General features: G+C 39.4%; 1 protein-coding gene across 1 annotated transcript in view; it reads right to left on the bottom strand.

The window, feature by feature from the left end:
* Nucleotides 1–15805, bottom strand: part of LOC128030466 (RNA-binding motif, single-stranded-interacting protein 3) — a 124098-nt gene extending 108293 nt beyond the window's left edge. The window contains exon 1 of the mRNA XM_052618127.1: nt 14825–15805. Coding sequence (XP_052474087.1) covers nt 14825–14899 — 75 coding nt within the window. The 5' untranslated portion in view covers nt 14900–15805. The remainder of the gene's footprint in view (nt 1–14824) is intronic.
* Nucleotides 15806–16477: the final 672 nt, after the last annotated feature.

Raw genomic sequence — 16477 nt, 5'->3', positions numbered from 1 at the left:
CTTTAAGACTGAAATTTTTTATGCGATAATTATTCTCATTAACATTTGATACAAAAAGCTGCAGCCCCACAAAATCTGAAATCTGTTCAGTACAGTGTGCCGTCCATGATCTGACCTTCTCCACATATTAGATTAATTCCTAAGTCAATGTTCAACACAAACCAGTGCTACAGTGGAAACAGTGAGGTATTACTATTTACAACAGACACCCACAGTATACTCAAAAAGGAACACACTCTTGACAAAGTCCAGAACCAATTTGACCAGATAACATCTGTGGGGACCAGAGGAAGCTTTTCCTTTTGTGCAAAAACCAGAGCTGCCGCCTGTGAGAACTCTCGGCTTTGAAGATTCTCTGTCCTATTACACTAAAACCCGCTCTGGAGACTAGATTTGCCTCGGGTAACACAGGTTCTTTTCTATAATCAACAGAAGCACAGCGTCCTCCATTAGGTCCTTTAATAAAATTCTCTAAAAAAAAAAAAAAAAAAAAAAAGAAGATCCTTTGGCAAAATTGAAATAAACTGAATTGCTTGAAAAGCTAAAAGGCAGTGAAAAAAAAAGAAAAAAAAGATTGGCAGTGTGTGCTACGAGATGACAGACTATCAAGCCGGTATGACAGAGAATCAAGTCAGACAGTGCATCAGTGCGGTTTGAAAAGTTTAAAACCTGACTGAAGGCTGTATGAAATCTGAAGTGTGGCCCGAACAGACCTAATTGCTCTAATTTGTGTGCAAACAGCACCTTTGGTGGCTATGAAAGGACATAATCAATATTGAAGATACAGACATGGAAATACCCTCTCTCTCTCTGTCTGTGTGTGTGTGTGTGTGTGTTTGCTTATCTTTTCATCTCTGCTCTAGCTCTCATGTGCCTTTGTGTTGTCGGCCATGATAATCTGTAGATCTGTATTTGCCCACCCTGCTGAATTATGCAAACCCAGCACAGTTCAAGTTTGAGGAGTTTAGGGGACGAACTGTGCTGGCAGTGGGAGATAGAGAGCTTGTGGCCTTCCTTTTAAAGTAAAGAGTAGAGCTTATGTTATATCCCTCTGTTTTATTCTTTCTTTGATAAATCTGTCACTGTCTACCTGTCTGTCTGCCTATATATTTCTCTGTCTTTCTGTCTGCTTGTCTATACCATGGTTTTCTTGACGAATAGCATGAATTGTATACTGTGATATTCTTTGAAGTTTAATGCAGTAGTACACCTTTAGAAAAATGGTAAAAAAAGCTGTCACTGGGGTGGTATGAACACTTTAGGTACTAATATGTACCTAAAAATATGGACTCTTTAGGTACAAAAGTGTGCCTTTTGAAAATGGTATTTCTGGTATTTTATACAGGCAATCCTGGCAACAGCTGGTATACTGTGTTATAGTTATGTGGAATAGTTCACACCTTTAAGTGAAATCTGTCATTTATTCAACATTAAATTTGTCATGAAGACATACGGTACAGTAGCTTGATGTAATGAATACCCCAAATTTGAGCCATTATTGAAGCCAGTATGATGTTAACCATTGGAACCGGATCATTGAGTTGGTGAGTTGAACTTGACAACCAGATCAGTCCGATTCACACACAAATCATTCAGACAAGGTTAGTGAAGTGGCTCGGCTGATTCGAATCCAGAAATAACAAACCCAGTCATACTAATGATTCTTGATCTTTTTTTAAATCTGAATGACTTGATCAGTTTCACTGTTTCTTTGTGAATTTTTTTTTTTTTTTTTTTTATCTGAATCAATTTGCCTATTTGCAATTTACCTATATTACAGTATGAACCTCACACAAAGGTGCCATATAGATTATATTTATTGATGCTTATTTATCAGTATCAAACTTGGCAGCTAATGTACTCGTTCACTTTGACCCAGGCAGGGTATTTAGAAATTCAACTTTTCAGTTCCACTACAGAAAGAAAGTCGTTCAGGTTTAGAATGACACAAAGGTGAATAAATGTCAGAATTACTTTAAATGTTGATATTGTACATATGTCTCCATTATCAGACCTGTTCATTCCTGCTCTGTGTAATGCCAAGGTTGAGCTGCAGTCACTGGTCTTCTGTGAATTCCTCCAGCAGACCATCTGCATGGTTTGAGAGTGTTGTGCATCTGGGAGGAGAGGCCAGTAAGTGAGCAGGCCATTAAGCTCTGTGAGTGTGTGTGTGTGTGTGTGTGTGTGTGTGTGTGCGTGAGAGAGAGAGATATGAGATACTGCTCTTAGACAGTGATAGGCTCATTAGTAGGCCTAGGATGTACTGCATTCAAGTGTGTGAGTGTGTGTGTGTGTGTTTTCATGCACATTTGCAGTCTAATTAGCATTGGAGAGTTAGAGTCACTGTGAACCAAGACTTTCTCCGACCTCTCATTCTGACCTGCCTGCCGGCGTCCGCAAGTTCAAACCGAACCCCACAAACACACAGTCATTCAAAGAGACACACAAACACCCACACACCCAGACAAAGAGAGAAAGACATCCCTTCATGAATGTCAATACACTCTCTAATTGGCTTGTACGTGTATCCTTGTTTTCTTTAAACAAATGTTGGTCATTAAGGCCTGAGTGAGATGATTAGTGTGAAGTTGGTGTGTGGTGCACAGATACACACGTCCTCTTCTGGAATGTGTCCGCACTGCCATTAGCACGCCGTCCCTGACATGCCCCGTGTCCTCTCTCCTCTCACACCTATTTGTCAAGCCATCCCTCTGTTTCTTGCAGAAATAATGACACCCCAATCAGAGACTGTGACTATTGTGTGTCTAACCTTATTTTTTGAAGTGCAAGATGGTTTTTTGACAGAAAAGGAAGCTGATGGAAGTCAGCCAGACTGTAGCGGAATACAGATGCGAGTGTCGGAAAGTTTAAAAGACATTTTAAAGTTTAACATCCTCCCCCCAAAGGCCCTTCTAATTTCTGGTTTACGCAGTGTGAGATGAAAGCACTTGTGCTTCTATAAAATACTTTTTTTTTTTATTTGTGCCTTGCACCACTTTAACCAGCTAAATGCATCTCATCCTGACGACCAGCATTGGGAAATACAATCTCGGTGCAGAGGGAAAGTCTGGGCCAGCATTTCAAATAAAGGCATTCTAGCACAAAAGGACATGGAGGGTAAAACCCTGGGATACTGGGTAGTGTAGGCCCTTCGTGGGCCCACTGTTTTCGAAAGAGAATTATGAAGAGATACACATGCACAGATAAAGCGATTCACACGCACGCTTTAGTTGAGGGTGAGACCTGGCTGCAGCCGAGCGGTGCACAAAGGAGCTTAATCATTCATAAAACAGGAGAGGCTAATCAAATATGCAACACATGAATGCAGCGAACAGCAAAGTGCTCTGGTGCTGCCTAAACTTTTAAAAAGACACATCGAATCACCCACACATAACTATTGTGTGTGTGTGTGTGTGTGTGTAGGCCGATTAGTTTTCTAGGGCTGAAAGGATGAGGTCACATTGTTTGTAGCATCTCTAGGGCGGATCCTGACAGGACTGCATCCTCTACTTCCTGTCTTCTCCACTTCTTTATGCATTTGTCTTGTTCGATCTTTGGCCTTCTCTTTGTGCCTTTTTGCTACTTTACTAAAAGGGACAGTGAGAGAGGAGACAGGAAATGACAAGGAGAAAAAGGATGGCAGTACAGGAAGTAACAATCACAAATGAGATTTCTAATAACATCTCCATTGTTTTCCTGGCAATGCGATTAAATAGACATCAAAAGGAGACTTCCTTCTCAGATGTTTCTTTTGAGAAAAGACTGCAATATTTTAGTGCTCTCCTCTGGAGTTTTAGAAGAGATCTCAAATATATTTCAAACTGGACTCAAGGATTCAAAATTCTGCAATCAAATGTCAGAGATTAGTTTAGGGTCTTTAAATTGTCCTGAAATTGTTTTATACTTTTATTCAGGAAGTATTTCAGGCAACAAAGCAATGGTGTCCTTAACTACAGTGTACTTACGTCAAAAAATAAGTATGCTGTAATTGTTGTGTTCATGTTTTCTTGCAAAACTCTGTGCTACTTTTGAGGTGGTATATTGCTAAGGTTAAGGACAGGTTTTGAAGTGAAGTGACATTCAGCCAAGTATGGTGACCCATACTCAGAATTTGTGCTCTGCATTTAACCCATCCGAAATGCACACACACAGAGCAGTGAACACACACACACACACACACACACACACACACACACACACTGTGAGCACACACCCGGAGCAGTGGGCAGCCATTTATGCTGCGGCGCCCGGGAGCAGTTGGGGGTTCGATGCCTTGCTCAAGGACACCTAAGTCGTGGTATTGAAGGTGGAGAGAGAGCTGTTCATGCACTCCCCCCACCCACAATTCCGTCCGGCCCGAGACTAGAAACCACAACCCTTCGATTGGGAGTGCAACCCTTTAACCATTAGGCCACGACTTCCCCTTAACTTCCCCTTGTGGTATGGTTAGGTTTAAATGTGGGCTAAGGGTTCTTCTTCTTTCTTCAGAAGTTAACAGCTGTAATTACATGCAGGTATTTTTTTTTTAATATAAGTACAATGTAAAAACATGTACACATAAAGTGCATTGTCTCAAATGATTAATTAAAATGTTAATAGGCCTACATAGTAGTTAAATACACCTAATATAAAGTGGGACGATACCACTAATAATAAAATAACAATTTACCAACCCCAAATCATTGGCGTAGCACTATGCTCTCTAGAATTTTAGGAGAAACATCCTAAAGTTGAAACTTCTATGACAGATATCTGAGAAATTTCCGAAATCATGAAAAAGCAATAATATTTTCCTTTAGGACAGAATTAGGACAAAATATAAGACTCAAACTTCAGTTGCCCAGAGCTTGTGCATTAACCCCTAAGCCATAGCTCTGACCTCTCTGCCCTCCTGTCTCTCATTATGGTTCTCACAGCAGTTTGAGGAAGCATTAGAAGTTGCAATCAAGGGTGTTGTTGTGTGACAGATAGTTCAGCTAATAAGTCCAGGCTGGCTTCTCCACCACCTAGCACCTCTAGCATACATGCACTCAAGTGAACTGAACCATCAAAAACAGAGGCTCCTGCCTTCAAGCTTACCATGACTAACAAGCACAGCTGTTCACCGAACCCACCACAGACCAGCTGAGGATTTTTTAATCACGTACCAACAAATGGATTAATAAGCAAATAGGGTAATCATCACCAGTTTTACAATAGACTTCACCTCAGGTGGACATTTGGATTTTTTAATTTAAATGGGTTGTGAATTAAATTGCATTCAGAATTGAATTGAGATTGTGTTTCAAATTCCATTTCAAATTCCATATCAATTTGATATTAAATTTGAAGGAAGTTCAATAAAAAAATGAACTGACATTTAAACAAAGCCTTGTCTAAAACTCAAAGGTTTTACACATTTTATAAGTATTAGACAGCTAATACATAATTACATTTTTGCAGTGTATACATTTCTAAAAGTTCTTGAAACAACACTGCTTAAAATATATTACAATATAGTTACAATGTATTAAGACCTGTTTTCATATAATGAAATTTTAATTCAAGTGTATTTTGTCTCAATGAGTTGTCAGATTTTTTGGACCTATTTAAATATTTAAATGTTTAATATTTAAATTTAGGATTCTGAAATTTTTATTTATTTTTTACTTGAAAACAAGTCAAATAATTATTACATATTCATTAAGTGCAGTATATAAATGAAGGGAAAAGAAGATCAAATGTGAATTTTTTGGGGGGATTTTTGTATTGTATAAGCTACTTTATAGTTATAACATTTAAGCACTTAATTTCCCAAAATGCAAATAACTGTTTGTTTCTCTGAATTGAGATTTAATCAATTCCACTTCCTGTAATTCTATTTCAACTTCCTGTGAAGTATGGCCAATTTAATTCAAATTTACCCTCTTAATTTGAAAGGGCACAGATTCATAAATTCAGAATTTTGCACAACCCCAGTATACATTAAAGCTGTGATTCACCTTGGCATTCAGTAGTAAGCCTATGACCTCAGTGGTCACATTTAGCATGATGGGAAGTCTGGAAAAAGGTACGTCACACGTTTGAGTGTCATTACTAGCTCTGTATTTAGCCTTGAGCCTGGGGATATGTTTGGACAAGTCTTTGAGTGTCTGCTGCACAAATTATCCTGATAAAGGCACATGGGGCGAGCAAATTAATTCAACCGAAACCCAACAAAAGCACTGTTTACATAAGCTAATCCCAGGCAGCGCGCTAGCCGCCATGCCAACCCCTCAGCAGTCTCTGCAGGCTGGGGAAACCTTTATTGATTCATCACCCGCTCCCTGGGCACTTTCGAGACCCCAACGTGTCTTTATCCAACTGGGGAAGTAAAGGGAGGAACGGGTCCTTTCAGATGACATCTTTACTGTCTTTAGTTATTTTAAATTGAGGCTAAAACAAATGGGCTTTCCCAGAGCAGTCTTTAATGTACCTATTTGGGACCTAATTTTCAGCCAGACTGTGGAGAATTGGATACAGTTATGGTGGGTTAGAATCTCTGTAGCTGTATCTTATTATAGGAAGCTCTTTTGACACTCAAACGGTGTGTGTGGAGTCCTCGCGTGCACTTTTCATGACACGGAAAAAGTTGGTTTGGAAGATGAGGGCGTGAGGGTGGGGTCCATGTAATGAGAAGCACATTCTCAAGGATTTATGAGACTTTTATGACGCCTACTCTGTCCTTGGTTGCTTTCAGGGGGGGAATGCTTTCCAATGAGTCTCTAGATGAAAACACATGGGGGGGGGGGGGGGGGGGGGGAGAAAAGATGACAGGAGCGGCTAAACAGCACTACACTGTGAACGAAGGGCAGGTTGCCACCAACATCCCTCCTCTTTTTCTCGAAATCAGGTGGTTATCGTTTGTGACTGCACAAGCTGTTTCTCTCCACTCTCTGTGTGAATTCATAGCAAAAGCAGCTTTCTTAACCGCAAATTACAATTCGAAGCTCAACCACCAGTTTTATATACATGCACATGCATGCACGACCACTGGTGATGACATCATACGTCATCCTTTACATCCAGATGATTGATCCGTTCCAAAATCCCAAATCAAACACATCCCTGCTCTCCAAGAAAACACGATCTTCTTCCAGAATCCACACCATATTACAGCTGAACACTCAAGCCTTTAACTACAATCTTGTTTTTCTTTTATCTCAAAGATACGAGGCAAATCCCAGAAGCGACAGCACCAATGAGGAACTGGATCGGACGCCGACGCTAAAACACTGAAGAGTCCCTGTGTTGCCGCAGCCTTCCACAGCTTTGGCTCGTTCCTCCTCGCCCTTTTATCCCTGAACACAGGCTTTACCGAGCACTTACACCAGTGGCCTAAAAGCAAGCTGTGTGTAAAAAAGAAATAACAGGGCCCTTAAAAGGGGAGAATCCATCAGGCTTGGGTTGTTACAAAGTGGTCCTCTATTAAAAATGCAGCAGGGCCATTACCTCAGGACCGGTGCCTTACTCCTCTGGCTTTCTCTAGCCCACAGAAACCAACTAGCTACCTCAGATCGCCCCATTACAGCCTGGACCACACATGAGTGCAAGTCATGGATGAATACTGGAAGCGCTTGCAGTTAGTTCCAGATAACGGTGAAAGTGACACACATGCAAAATACTTAATATAACAGTATTGCACCTCGCAGTGTAGTTTATTAATCTATCTCTATCCCACTAAAAAAATATTTTGTTCAATTTACTTAAAGGGATACTCCACCCCAAAATTTTAATTCTGCCTCATGTCATTTTAAACCTGCATGATGTTATTTTAAGGAACACAGAAGAATATATATTGGAAATTCTCAATGAACGTCAATGGCGACCAGTGTGGTTCTGAACACAACTGACTTTCATTGAATGAACAAAAACAGCTGAAGCCTTTTCGAAATATCTTCTTTTGTGAGAATGAGTAAATGATGACTTTTTTGTATCCCTTTAAAATGTGCTAACAGTTCTTGAACATTGCCGCAACTTAATTTCATTAATTTCTATTCACTTGAATCTTACATAAAGTGCAAGTTATGTTAATCCTTTTGTGTTAGAACTACATTAATAATTTCTGCATTAAATGAAACGAGTCTCTTATTTATCTTTCTTTCTCCCATATGTTAGTCCCTACATTTTGTAAATGTATTTAGCATGTGAACATGCCCTATGCTGGCTTCTTTTTTAAAATGTTTTTTTTTTTTCTTTTTCTTTTTTCAGGTGAAATAAAATTAATGTGATCTCATTGAATTAAGTTTCATTTGCTCAGTTGCTATACTTGCAGCTGTTAGTTAGGTTCTCAAAATCTAAATATTTTTTTTTAAATCCTTATCACAGCTGACTAGAAAGGTAATGCAAAAGGGAAATTAACTGGCTGAAAGAGTCCCACAAAAACATGATAACTCCATTAAGTGTCTGGAGCTATGAATGAAAAGTGTTTTTCCTTATAGTTTGGCGCGCTACGACAGAATGAAATTGAAGTGCATTCTTTTGTTTGTACATTGATGTCTCTCACCAGATCAAATTTTACTGCTATAACTATAATTTCTATCAGAGCTATTGTTCGAGTACTTTAACTCAAAACCATGTGGGTGACAAAGAAAGTTTATTTTTGTACATTCTCATATTGCTTTTGTGTGACTAGATGCGCATGAGAGTTATTACTCTCTGATGCAAGATGTGAAAATCTAGAAAATATTGAACTACTACAAGAAACAGCTCTTTTGTGCACTTTATATTCTTTTCTTTTCATGTTCGTGACTAATGCAGAGCATTTCACCACTGAAACGAGGACAATCTTGGGCATAAAATTCTATCCACCTATGAGGGTATGCCTGCCAATATGTTCCTCTTTTCAGAGTGAACCCCACCCCTCTGAACAGATGGCTGGAGAGAATGCCCAGGACACAGTAGGAGAGGGAGAGAGAAAGAGAGGGAAAGGGAGGGAAGATGAGAGAAAGACAGGGAGGAAAAAAGAAAAACCTTGATGGACTAAAATATGAATATAGTGAATATTAGACCACATATGATGTAGTTTAACATGCTTTCCAACAAAATTAGGTCATGTGACACTATTTTTGTTCTAAAAAATTACTGACATTCAACATTAAATAGAAACCTCAGAGTGAAAAGACTTTCACAACCTCATAAAATGCAGATTACCTAAATAGATATATACGACAGACTGTAAGAGTTTCTTCAAACATGAAAAGATTTGTGTAAGGCACTATGATTTCATGGATGTGGAAAATGTGGATGGAATTGGGGAATCCAGTCATAAAAATAGAATTTACCATATAATGTGGAACGTCAGAATTTGGCAAAATTTGGATGAATAAATCAAATAATAATCCTGTAGATTTTTATTAAAACTTTATTTACTTCAGCCCGTTGAGTCCCAGTGAATTGCATCATATTGAGAAAAATCCTGGAATGGTTTCCACAAAAACATTAATTTCTTTGTGACTGAAGAAAGAAAGACATGAACATCTTGGAAAGCATGTTCATGTTCCGTGCATGTTCCATGCATTTTCCAAGCAAATGATCAGGAAATGTTTATTTTGGAAGTGAACTAATCATTTAAGGGGTTAACAGTATGTTTTCTTTCGATTATCACCATTTTATAATAAATTAGTTTAAAATCATAAAACAAATTCAGAAAAATTAAAGCACAACAGAATTTCTGGGGGCAGGGTTTGAGGTGGGTTGGTTAATTGGACAATATTATTGTTAAAAAAATTATTTTTAAAATGTTATGAAATACATTAAATGTTATAATTTCATTGAACCATTAAAACAGAATCAAGAAAAAAAAGAAAGGTTGGGGAAAACAAAAAGGTTGGGGAAAAAATAGGGCCCTATTTGTGGCTTAGATACACACTCCGATGATAACAGAAAAATGACATACTGAAAAGCATAATTTAGCACTTTAGGCAGATCTGACATCCCCAACTTGATGGTTACAGACAGACACTTACAGCAAGAATTTTACAGTGCAGGCTTTCCCGAAGGAAGTGTTTACATGTATAATTCACACACGCATACAAAGCCTGCACTCTTGTAAGTTCATGTTTCTGCGAATGTCATTATGGATCACTTCCAATAGGAGCTCTGAAGAAAAACTCAAATAGCAAAATGCATTAGAGTAAAAACAACAAAATATTAGATTTTTTTAAAAACAGTATTATAGCCTAACAACAATAATGCTATTACAAGTAATGTTATTCTGCTCTCACAGGGAAACGCTGGCCAGGGCAAGTCGGGCTTTATCTTCCAGCGATATCTGATGGACTGAATAACCACACTTTTTAAAATAACAACCAGACAATTATTCAAAATGATAAGCATATTTTAGGTTTAATTTACTTGATTTGTTGCAGTGTATAATTTGTGTGTGAAACTGAGTGTGCTTCTGGATTTTAATCTATCCTTTCACCTGTTTAATGACAGTATTGGTAATGAATACCGAAAATCAAATTGCCATTGATACCTGAAAATTGCTTGTCCATTAACAAGTTTAATTATTCAGATGAAGGTTGTTTGGGGGGGGGGGGGGGATGAGAGCATTTTCACCAGTGTGGTAAAAATAAAATAGGTGCCGCTAGAGGAAAATGAAGCATCAGGTAATTATCCACAAGCGGAGTAAATATCACAACGTAATAATCCTAAATGACATTGAGAGCAGCAGAAATATAATGAGCCACATATATGCACCATTCCCATAATGCAGCAGCAGGAACGTTGATGGCAATCTGCGTGTCACCTCACTGCAGGGCAGTTAGCGTGCACTCCCACTGAGAGGAGAGGTTTAAACGGCCGACTGGATGTTATTTGTGCTGTACATAAAGCTGACCCCACAGAGTGTAACCGAACACCACACACACATTTGCTCGCATACGCAATCTCATGGCTCAGGATTTGAGTGCTCGCTCTGGTTCTCTTCACTTTTCCCTTCTTTTGAAACATCAATGCACACACACAGTAAAGCTCTGACTTCTAGCCACTGATTGAATGGAAGACGGGGCCCCACTGGCCTCTGTTGACACAATACTAGGGGGGAATTACTTCCCTTAAAATCTATTTTATGTCCCACTGGTGTATGACTGCTGTCAAGGATTCCTGGGCTCACACACTCACATTTATTCATCCACCCATATTCAGTTAAAACCTGCAAGGGGAAAGGGAAGGGGTGGTGTGAAATTAGTACAGTAGATATCAGCATGTGGGGAAAACAGCTACATTGTGAAATTGTGAATCCATTGATTTGGGATGTGTGCCATTTGGAATTAAATTGAGTTAAATTGAGAATGTTTTTTTTTTTTTTTTTTTTTTTGAATATATATTTGAATTATTTGACTGTAAGGAAGTAGAATAAAAATTAATTGAATTTTTTCTTTTTTTACTAGAAAAGCAAAATTTGTCTAGAGAAGGTTTGTAGGCCTTAACAGAAAAGACAAAGTTAGACAGACAGACAGACAGACATATCAGGAAGAAAAGTATACATTTAATTACCATTTTCAATCTGCTCAATTTGTATATTAAATAAATCTTGCTGTAATGCCTGATTGCCTAATTTCATGTTCAGTGATATATATTACCCACATTATAGAACAATGGATGAATTTCCAACCACATTTTATTTTCTTTTGAACCTCCTGCAATGAAAGTAAGTAATTTACATGTAATTGATACCAGGGTCTTTATAATAATTTAACCGAATTACAGATTTTCGACATTAACAGCTTACTGCCGCATCATAACTTCCCCTGTTTAACATTTGCCTCTCATTGAGCACAGAGCGTTATTGGGGCAGAGAGGGAGAGAGAGAGCGAGGGCAGTGATTGTGTGTCAGTCACCCCTCTTCCCCTTCATGATTGATTTCCCCCAGAGGAATGCCTCCACTCAGAGAGCACGCTAGAATCAAGATTAATAACAGACCATTTACATCCTCAATCACGTACACACACACACGCAATCGCACTCACACTGACCCGTGCTCACATGAGGTCCCCATCCTTCACAGACGAGACCCTGTAATATCTGAAATCTGAAACGCCATCCCTGTGCCAAAAAACCTCCTCCATCTCCTTTAATAATCTACAAATCAATAATTATTCCCAGACTGGCCCATTTGACCATTACCCATGATGCTCCAGTTTTCATCATAGTGCTCCACTTCAATGAGGACCACCGACATACTTTGCCTTTTTGAATATGCATGCATCCTCTTTGACAGGCCCTATTTAACAAGATGAGTTATTGTTGTGAGGACTTTTGGTTGCGACGAATGAGAAGGACAAAGACATGATGCTCTGAACATGCCCACACATCCCTTGGAGACACTCTGAGAAACTCATTAGACAGCGGAAGTGGGTAAGATGCAATTTGACGTGACCTTGAAGGCAGCTAAAAGGAGTAGGGACTGTGTGTCTGTGTATGTGTATTGCTAGTGTCATGTATAGACTAGCGATGAAGGTCGTCAATCAAGTTATTTCTACAAGCTCCTCTGATATTTATGGTACCCGGGAAGTGACATGTGCGATTCACTTAGTATGTCGGCCCCTCAACATAGCATCTCAAGGCCACGACATAAGGACGTCATTACCTCGACAAAATGATCTCGACATATTATCATGTTCTGACGAGTTATTATGTCATGGCCAAGAGATATTAATTTGTGGAAACGTCATATTAACTAGTGGAAACAATATTATGTTGAGGTAACAACATCCTTATGTCGTGGCCTCGAGATGTTATGTTCAGCGGACTATATCCATTTCTCGTGAGTATGACTTTTTATGATGAGGTAGCAACATATTTTTCTCATGGCCACGAGTTTAATGCGTAAACAAACCTGTGTGACTATAGCAACCTGGGATTATCAGAGATGGATAAAATGATTTTATTAACAATAAACATTTCATTGAATATTTGTAGATATCATTATTAGTATTAGTATTATTATTACATTAACTTATTAGAGCTATATTTTTATATTTATTGTTATATATGCTTATTTCTCCTTTCAATTTGTGTATCGCTTTACCAGTTAACGTTTTGTATAATTATGCTAGTATTTGCGAGCCTACCATATATTTATCAAATAAACGCCTGACAGTTATGCCAATAAAGTTTTTACTTTATGACTATATTAATGCCCATGTGTGATGATAAATGAGCGTGTTGAGTTTTCATATACAAATTAAACTATGTGAACGATTCATTCCTCAACCTAACACTATAGTATTAATAATTATGGTCTATTAATTAGCCGAAATAAAATGAAATATATGTTACATTTTAACTGCATTCCAGCAAAAATTCCAGTCAGCATAATCAAAGCTTTATTGGCATGTCGAGCATTTACAATAGGCTATTATTTACAAAAGTATTCCGTATGTTAAGTAAAGAGATCGAAATGAAGGGAAAAATGAATATAAATGAATATTAAAACATAACATAATAATAGGCTAATAATAATAATAATAATAATAATAATAATAATAATAATAATATACAAATATTACGGGTAAAAGACAATCAGTAAATGGATTTACAAGACTGTAGGATGGATAAAAAAAGTTTTCTTTTCTTTTCTAATTTTATATTATGCACTTTATGCAACATTTATTCATGATGAACTTCTTTTGAATGCTGACTATCGCAAGTAATAAAGTCCGTTAGCCAAAGCCTATGGTAAATATAATAATTTAATAATGTAATCATTTCTATAATAATTAATATAATAATTTCTTTATTCAAAATAAAATATTAATGAATCTATCTCTGATCATCCCAGGTTGCTGTGGTCACACAGGTCTGTTTATGCATTAAACTCGTGGCCTCAAGAAAAATATGTTGTTCCCTTAACATAAGAAGTCGCGGTCACGAAATGGATGTCATTCCCTCAACGTAGCATCCCGAGGCCATGACATAAGGTTGTCGTTACCTCGGCAAAATGATCTTGTAGCCACAACATATCACATTCCCAAAAGTTATTATATCATAGCCACAACTAAACTAAGTGAACCGAACATGTCACCTCCTGTGCACCGTAGATATTGGCCAATCGCTTACTAAATTCTGGTAGTGTAACACTGGTAAGAAGGAGGGAAAGAGAGAGGTCGTAAACACTTGCTAATGGAGAGTGACTTGGCCACTGCTGTTTATCATGTGTCTTTTGGGAACGCTTGCATATTTGGCTAACGTTGAGCAAGCAACTCCTCCAAAAGAATTTCCATAAATTTTCTTCCCTCACATTCATCTTTTGCACTTTGTAATTTACCCACCCCAAGTCGATCAGGAAAATGAATCTTCACACCCTTTGTTCTGACAGCCATTGTTTTTGATCTGATCCAAAAATATCCCTCTCTCCACTTTCAATCACTCAAACATGTTACACAATTGGCGGCCTATTATGGGGCGCGCCACATAAAAACATTCATAAATCACACAGGGAGGCTGAGATCACCAGTGCCCCCGATAGCATCTCAGCACTATCGATCAGCCCATAGTAATCAATTCTCCACATCCGGGTGGTGTATAGGCTTAGAGATATGGATGCAATCATTCAAGTCCCCCCACCACAGACTACACAGCTGGGAGGACAGAATCTTGGGATCATGAGTTTGCGTGTGAAGAGTGTATGCATGCATTCTTGATAAACAGGCACTCTTGCACCTCCAGTGAGCAGCCGATGTCAAATATCGGTCATGTGGTTTGTGTGTCAGAAATCTGTCTGAACTGTGCAAATGCAAGGAAGCGTGTGAGGCAGACAATCAGTACATCACAAAACCAGATAACCAAGGTGCCTTACCTTAGTCTGAAGGTAGTGAGGGTAATAGTAAGTGTACTGGGGGTACATTGGTTGCTGTTCCAAGCGTTTGCCCATGTAGCTGGAATCCTTCTGACTGTGGCTGGATACAGAGACTCGCGTGTGGGATCCAACAACTCAAAAAGCCTCCGCTCGTGGTTCCGCAGCTAGAGGCAAGATCCGTGTAAGGGATGGACCAGAGGAAGGATGGAGAGAGAGAATGAGATGATATGGCACACGGGCAAGTGTATGTGCGCCGTGCCTCTCCGCTTCACACTGTCTTCGGGAGCAGGGAAGGAGGAGGTGATGAAAGGACAGTAGAGGTACGAGGATGGGATAGCAGCGAAGGTGTAAGAGAAGAAAGAAGCAGCAGCTGCACAGGAGAGAGGAGAGAAGGAAGGAAGGAGCTGAGGGAAGAGGAGGGAGCACTGTGGCAATCACTTCTCCGGAAAACCGGCTTCTAGTCTCCTGCTCATGCCCTGACTTTGATTCTCTCTCTTCGAATCTATCTTGCTCCTTCTTTCTCTCTCTCTTTCTCTTTCTCTCTCTGACTGTTGGTGTAGCGTTTGTTGCCAGAGGAGCTTGTCTGATATCCCAGTCGCACACTTTGTTCCCGTCTGGCGGATGCACAAAGTGGCAATGTAGACAGTCGTCAGATTTGGATCTCTGCACAAACAGCTGATGGGACTCAAACCCTCTGCAGGAAGGACCAGACGTGAGTGGTGAGGTATACGAGGCTCACAGGAAACGGCACAAACTCCAGGCAGACTGCAGTATCCGAAAAGTCCAGGTGCAGCAACGATGTTTTTCCTCTGTGATGTTCTTTCCTTTATTACCCGCCTCCCTCGCCTGCCTGCTTTGTTACGCGCGAGAGTGTGTGTGCGAGAGTGAGTGTGAGTGTGTGTGGCTGTGTGAGAGTGTGTGAGTGTGTGTGTGCGTTGCCGGCTGCTCCACACTGTGAGGAAGATTGAAGGGATCAGATCGGGCAGCGCCGTGTTTCTCCTCCTCCTCAGCCTGGTGGGTGGGGCTAAGGGCTGGCTGCACCACTCCCAGCCAGGGGAGTGTCTTAAGCAGCCTATCTCTGTCCTCATGGGAGAGCTGCTGCCCACTGCACGGCTTCACTAGAAGCTGAAGGGGACAACTTACTCCTACTCTTAAACTCTGGGGGAGGAGACTGAGGACAACTCAGCAAGGAGCCGAGGCCCCCTACTGGTCAACTGAAGACTGTACCTCAGCTGATCTCCTTTTTTTCTGAACATTTTCTCTTCTCTTTTTATCCTCTGAGTGTATTTTTTTTTTTACTTCACTTTCTTTAATAAATAAAACATGAATGACTCTAAGATGTTTTTTGCTCTTGCCCGACACATGCTGGTAGCTTTGCATTGGCTGAAACACTGACATACTGACACACTGACATAGTACATAAGTGCAGTGCAGAAATGGCCATGAATTAGATTATTATGTAAGGCTAAAGCACTGTGGCTTATTCAAAATAAATAAATTAATTAATTAATTAATGGAAGTAAAATGCTGTGCTGGGAAAGAGTGCAGTTTGATGGCAGATGCTTTTATCCTCCATTACCTCTGCAATAATATGTGACCCAGGACCACAAAACCAGTCATAATGGTACATTTCTCAAAATTGAAAATTTAAAC

This window comes from Carassius gibelio, chromosome A16, assembly GCF_023724105.1.
Source record: "Carassius gibelio isolate Cgi1373 ecotype wild population from Czech Republic chromosome A16, carGib1.2-hapl.c, whole genome shotgun sequence".
In the NCBI taxonomy this organism is placed as follows: domain Eukaryota; kingdom Metazoa; phylum Chordata; class Actinopteri; order Cypriniformes; family Cyprinidae; genus Carassius; species Carassius gibelio.
Note: the sequence above shows the minus strand (reverse complement) of the source record. Positions and strands in the feature narration are given on the sequence as shown.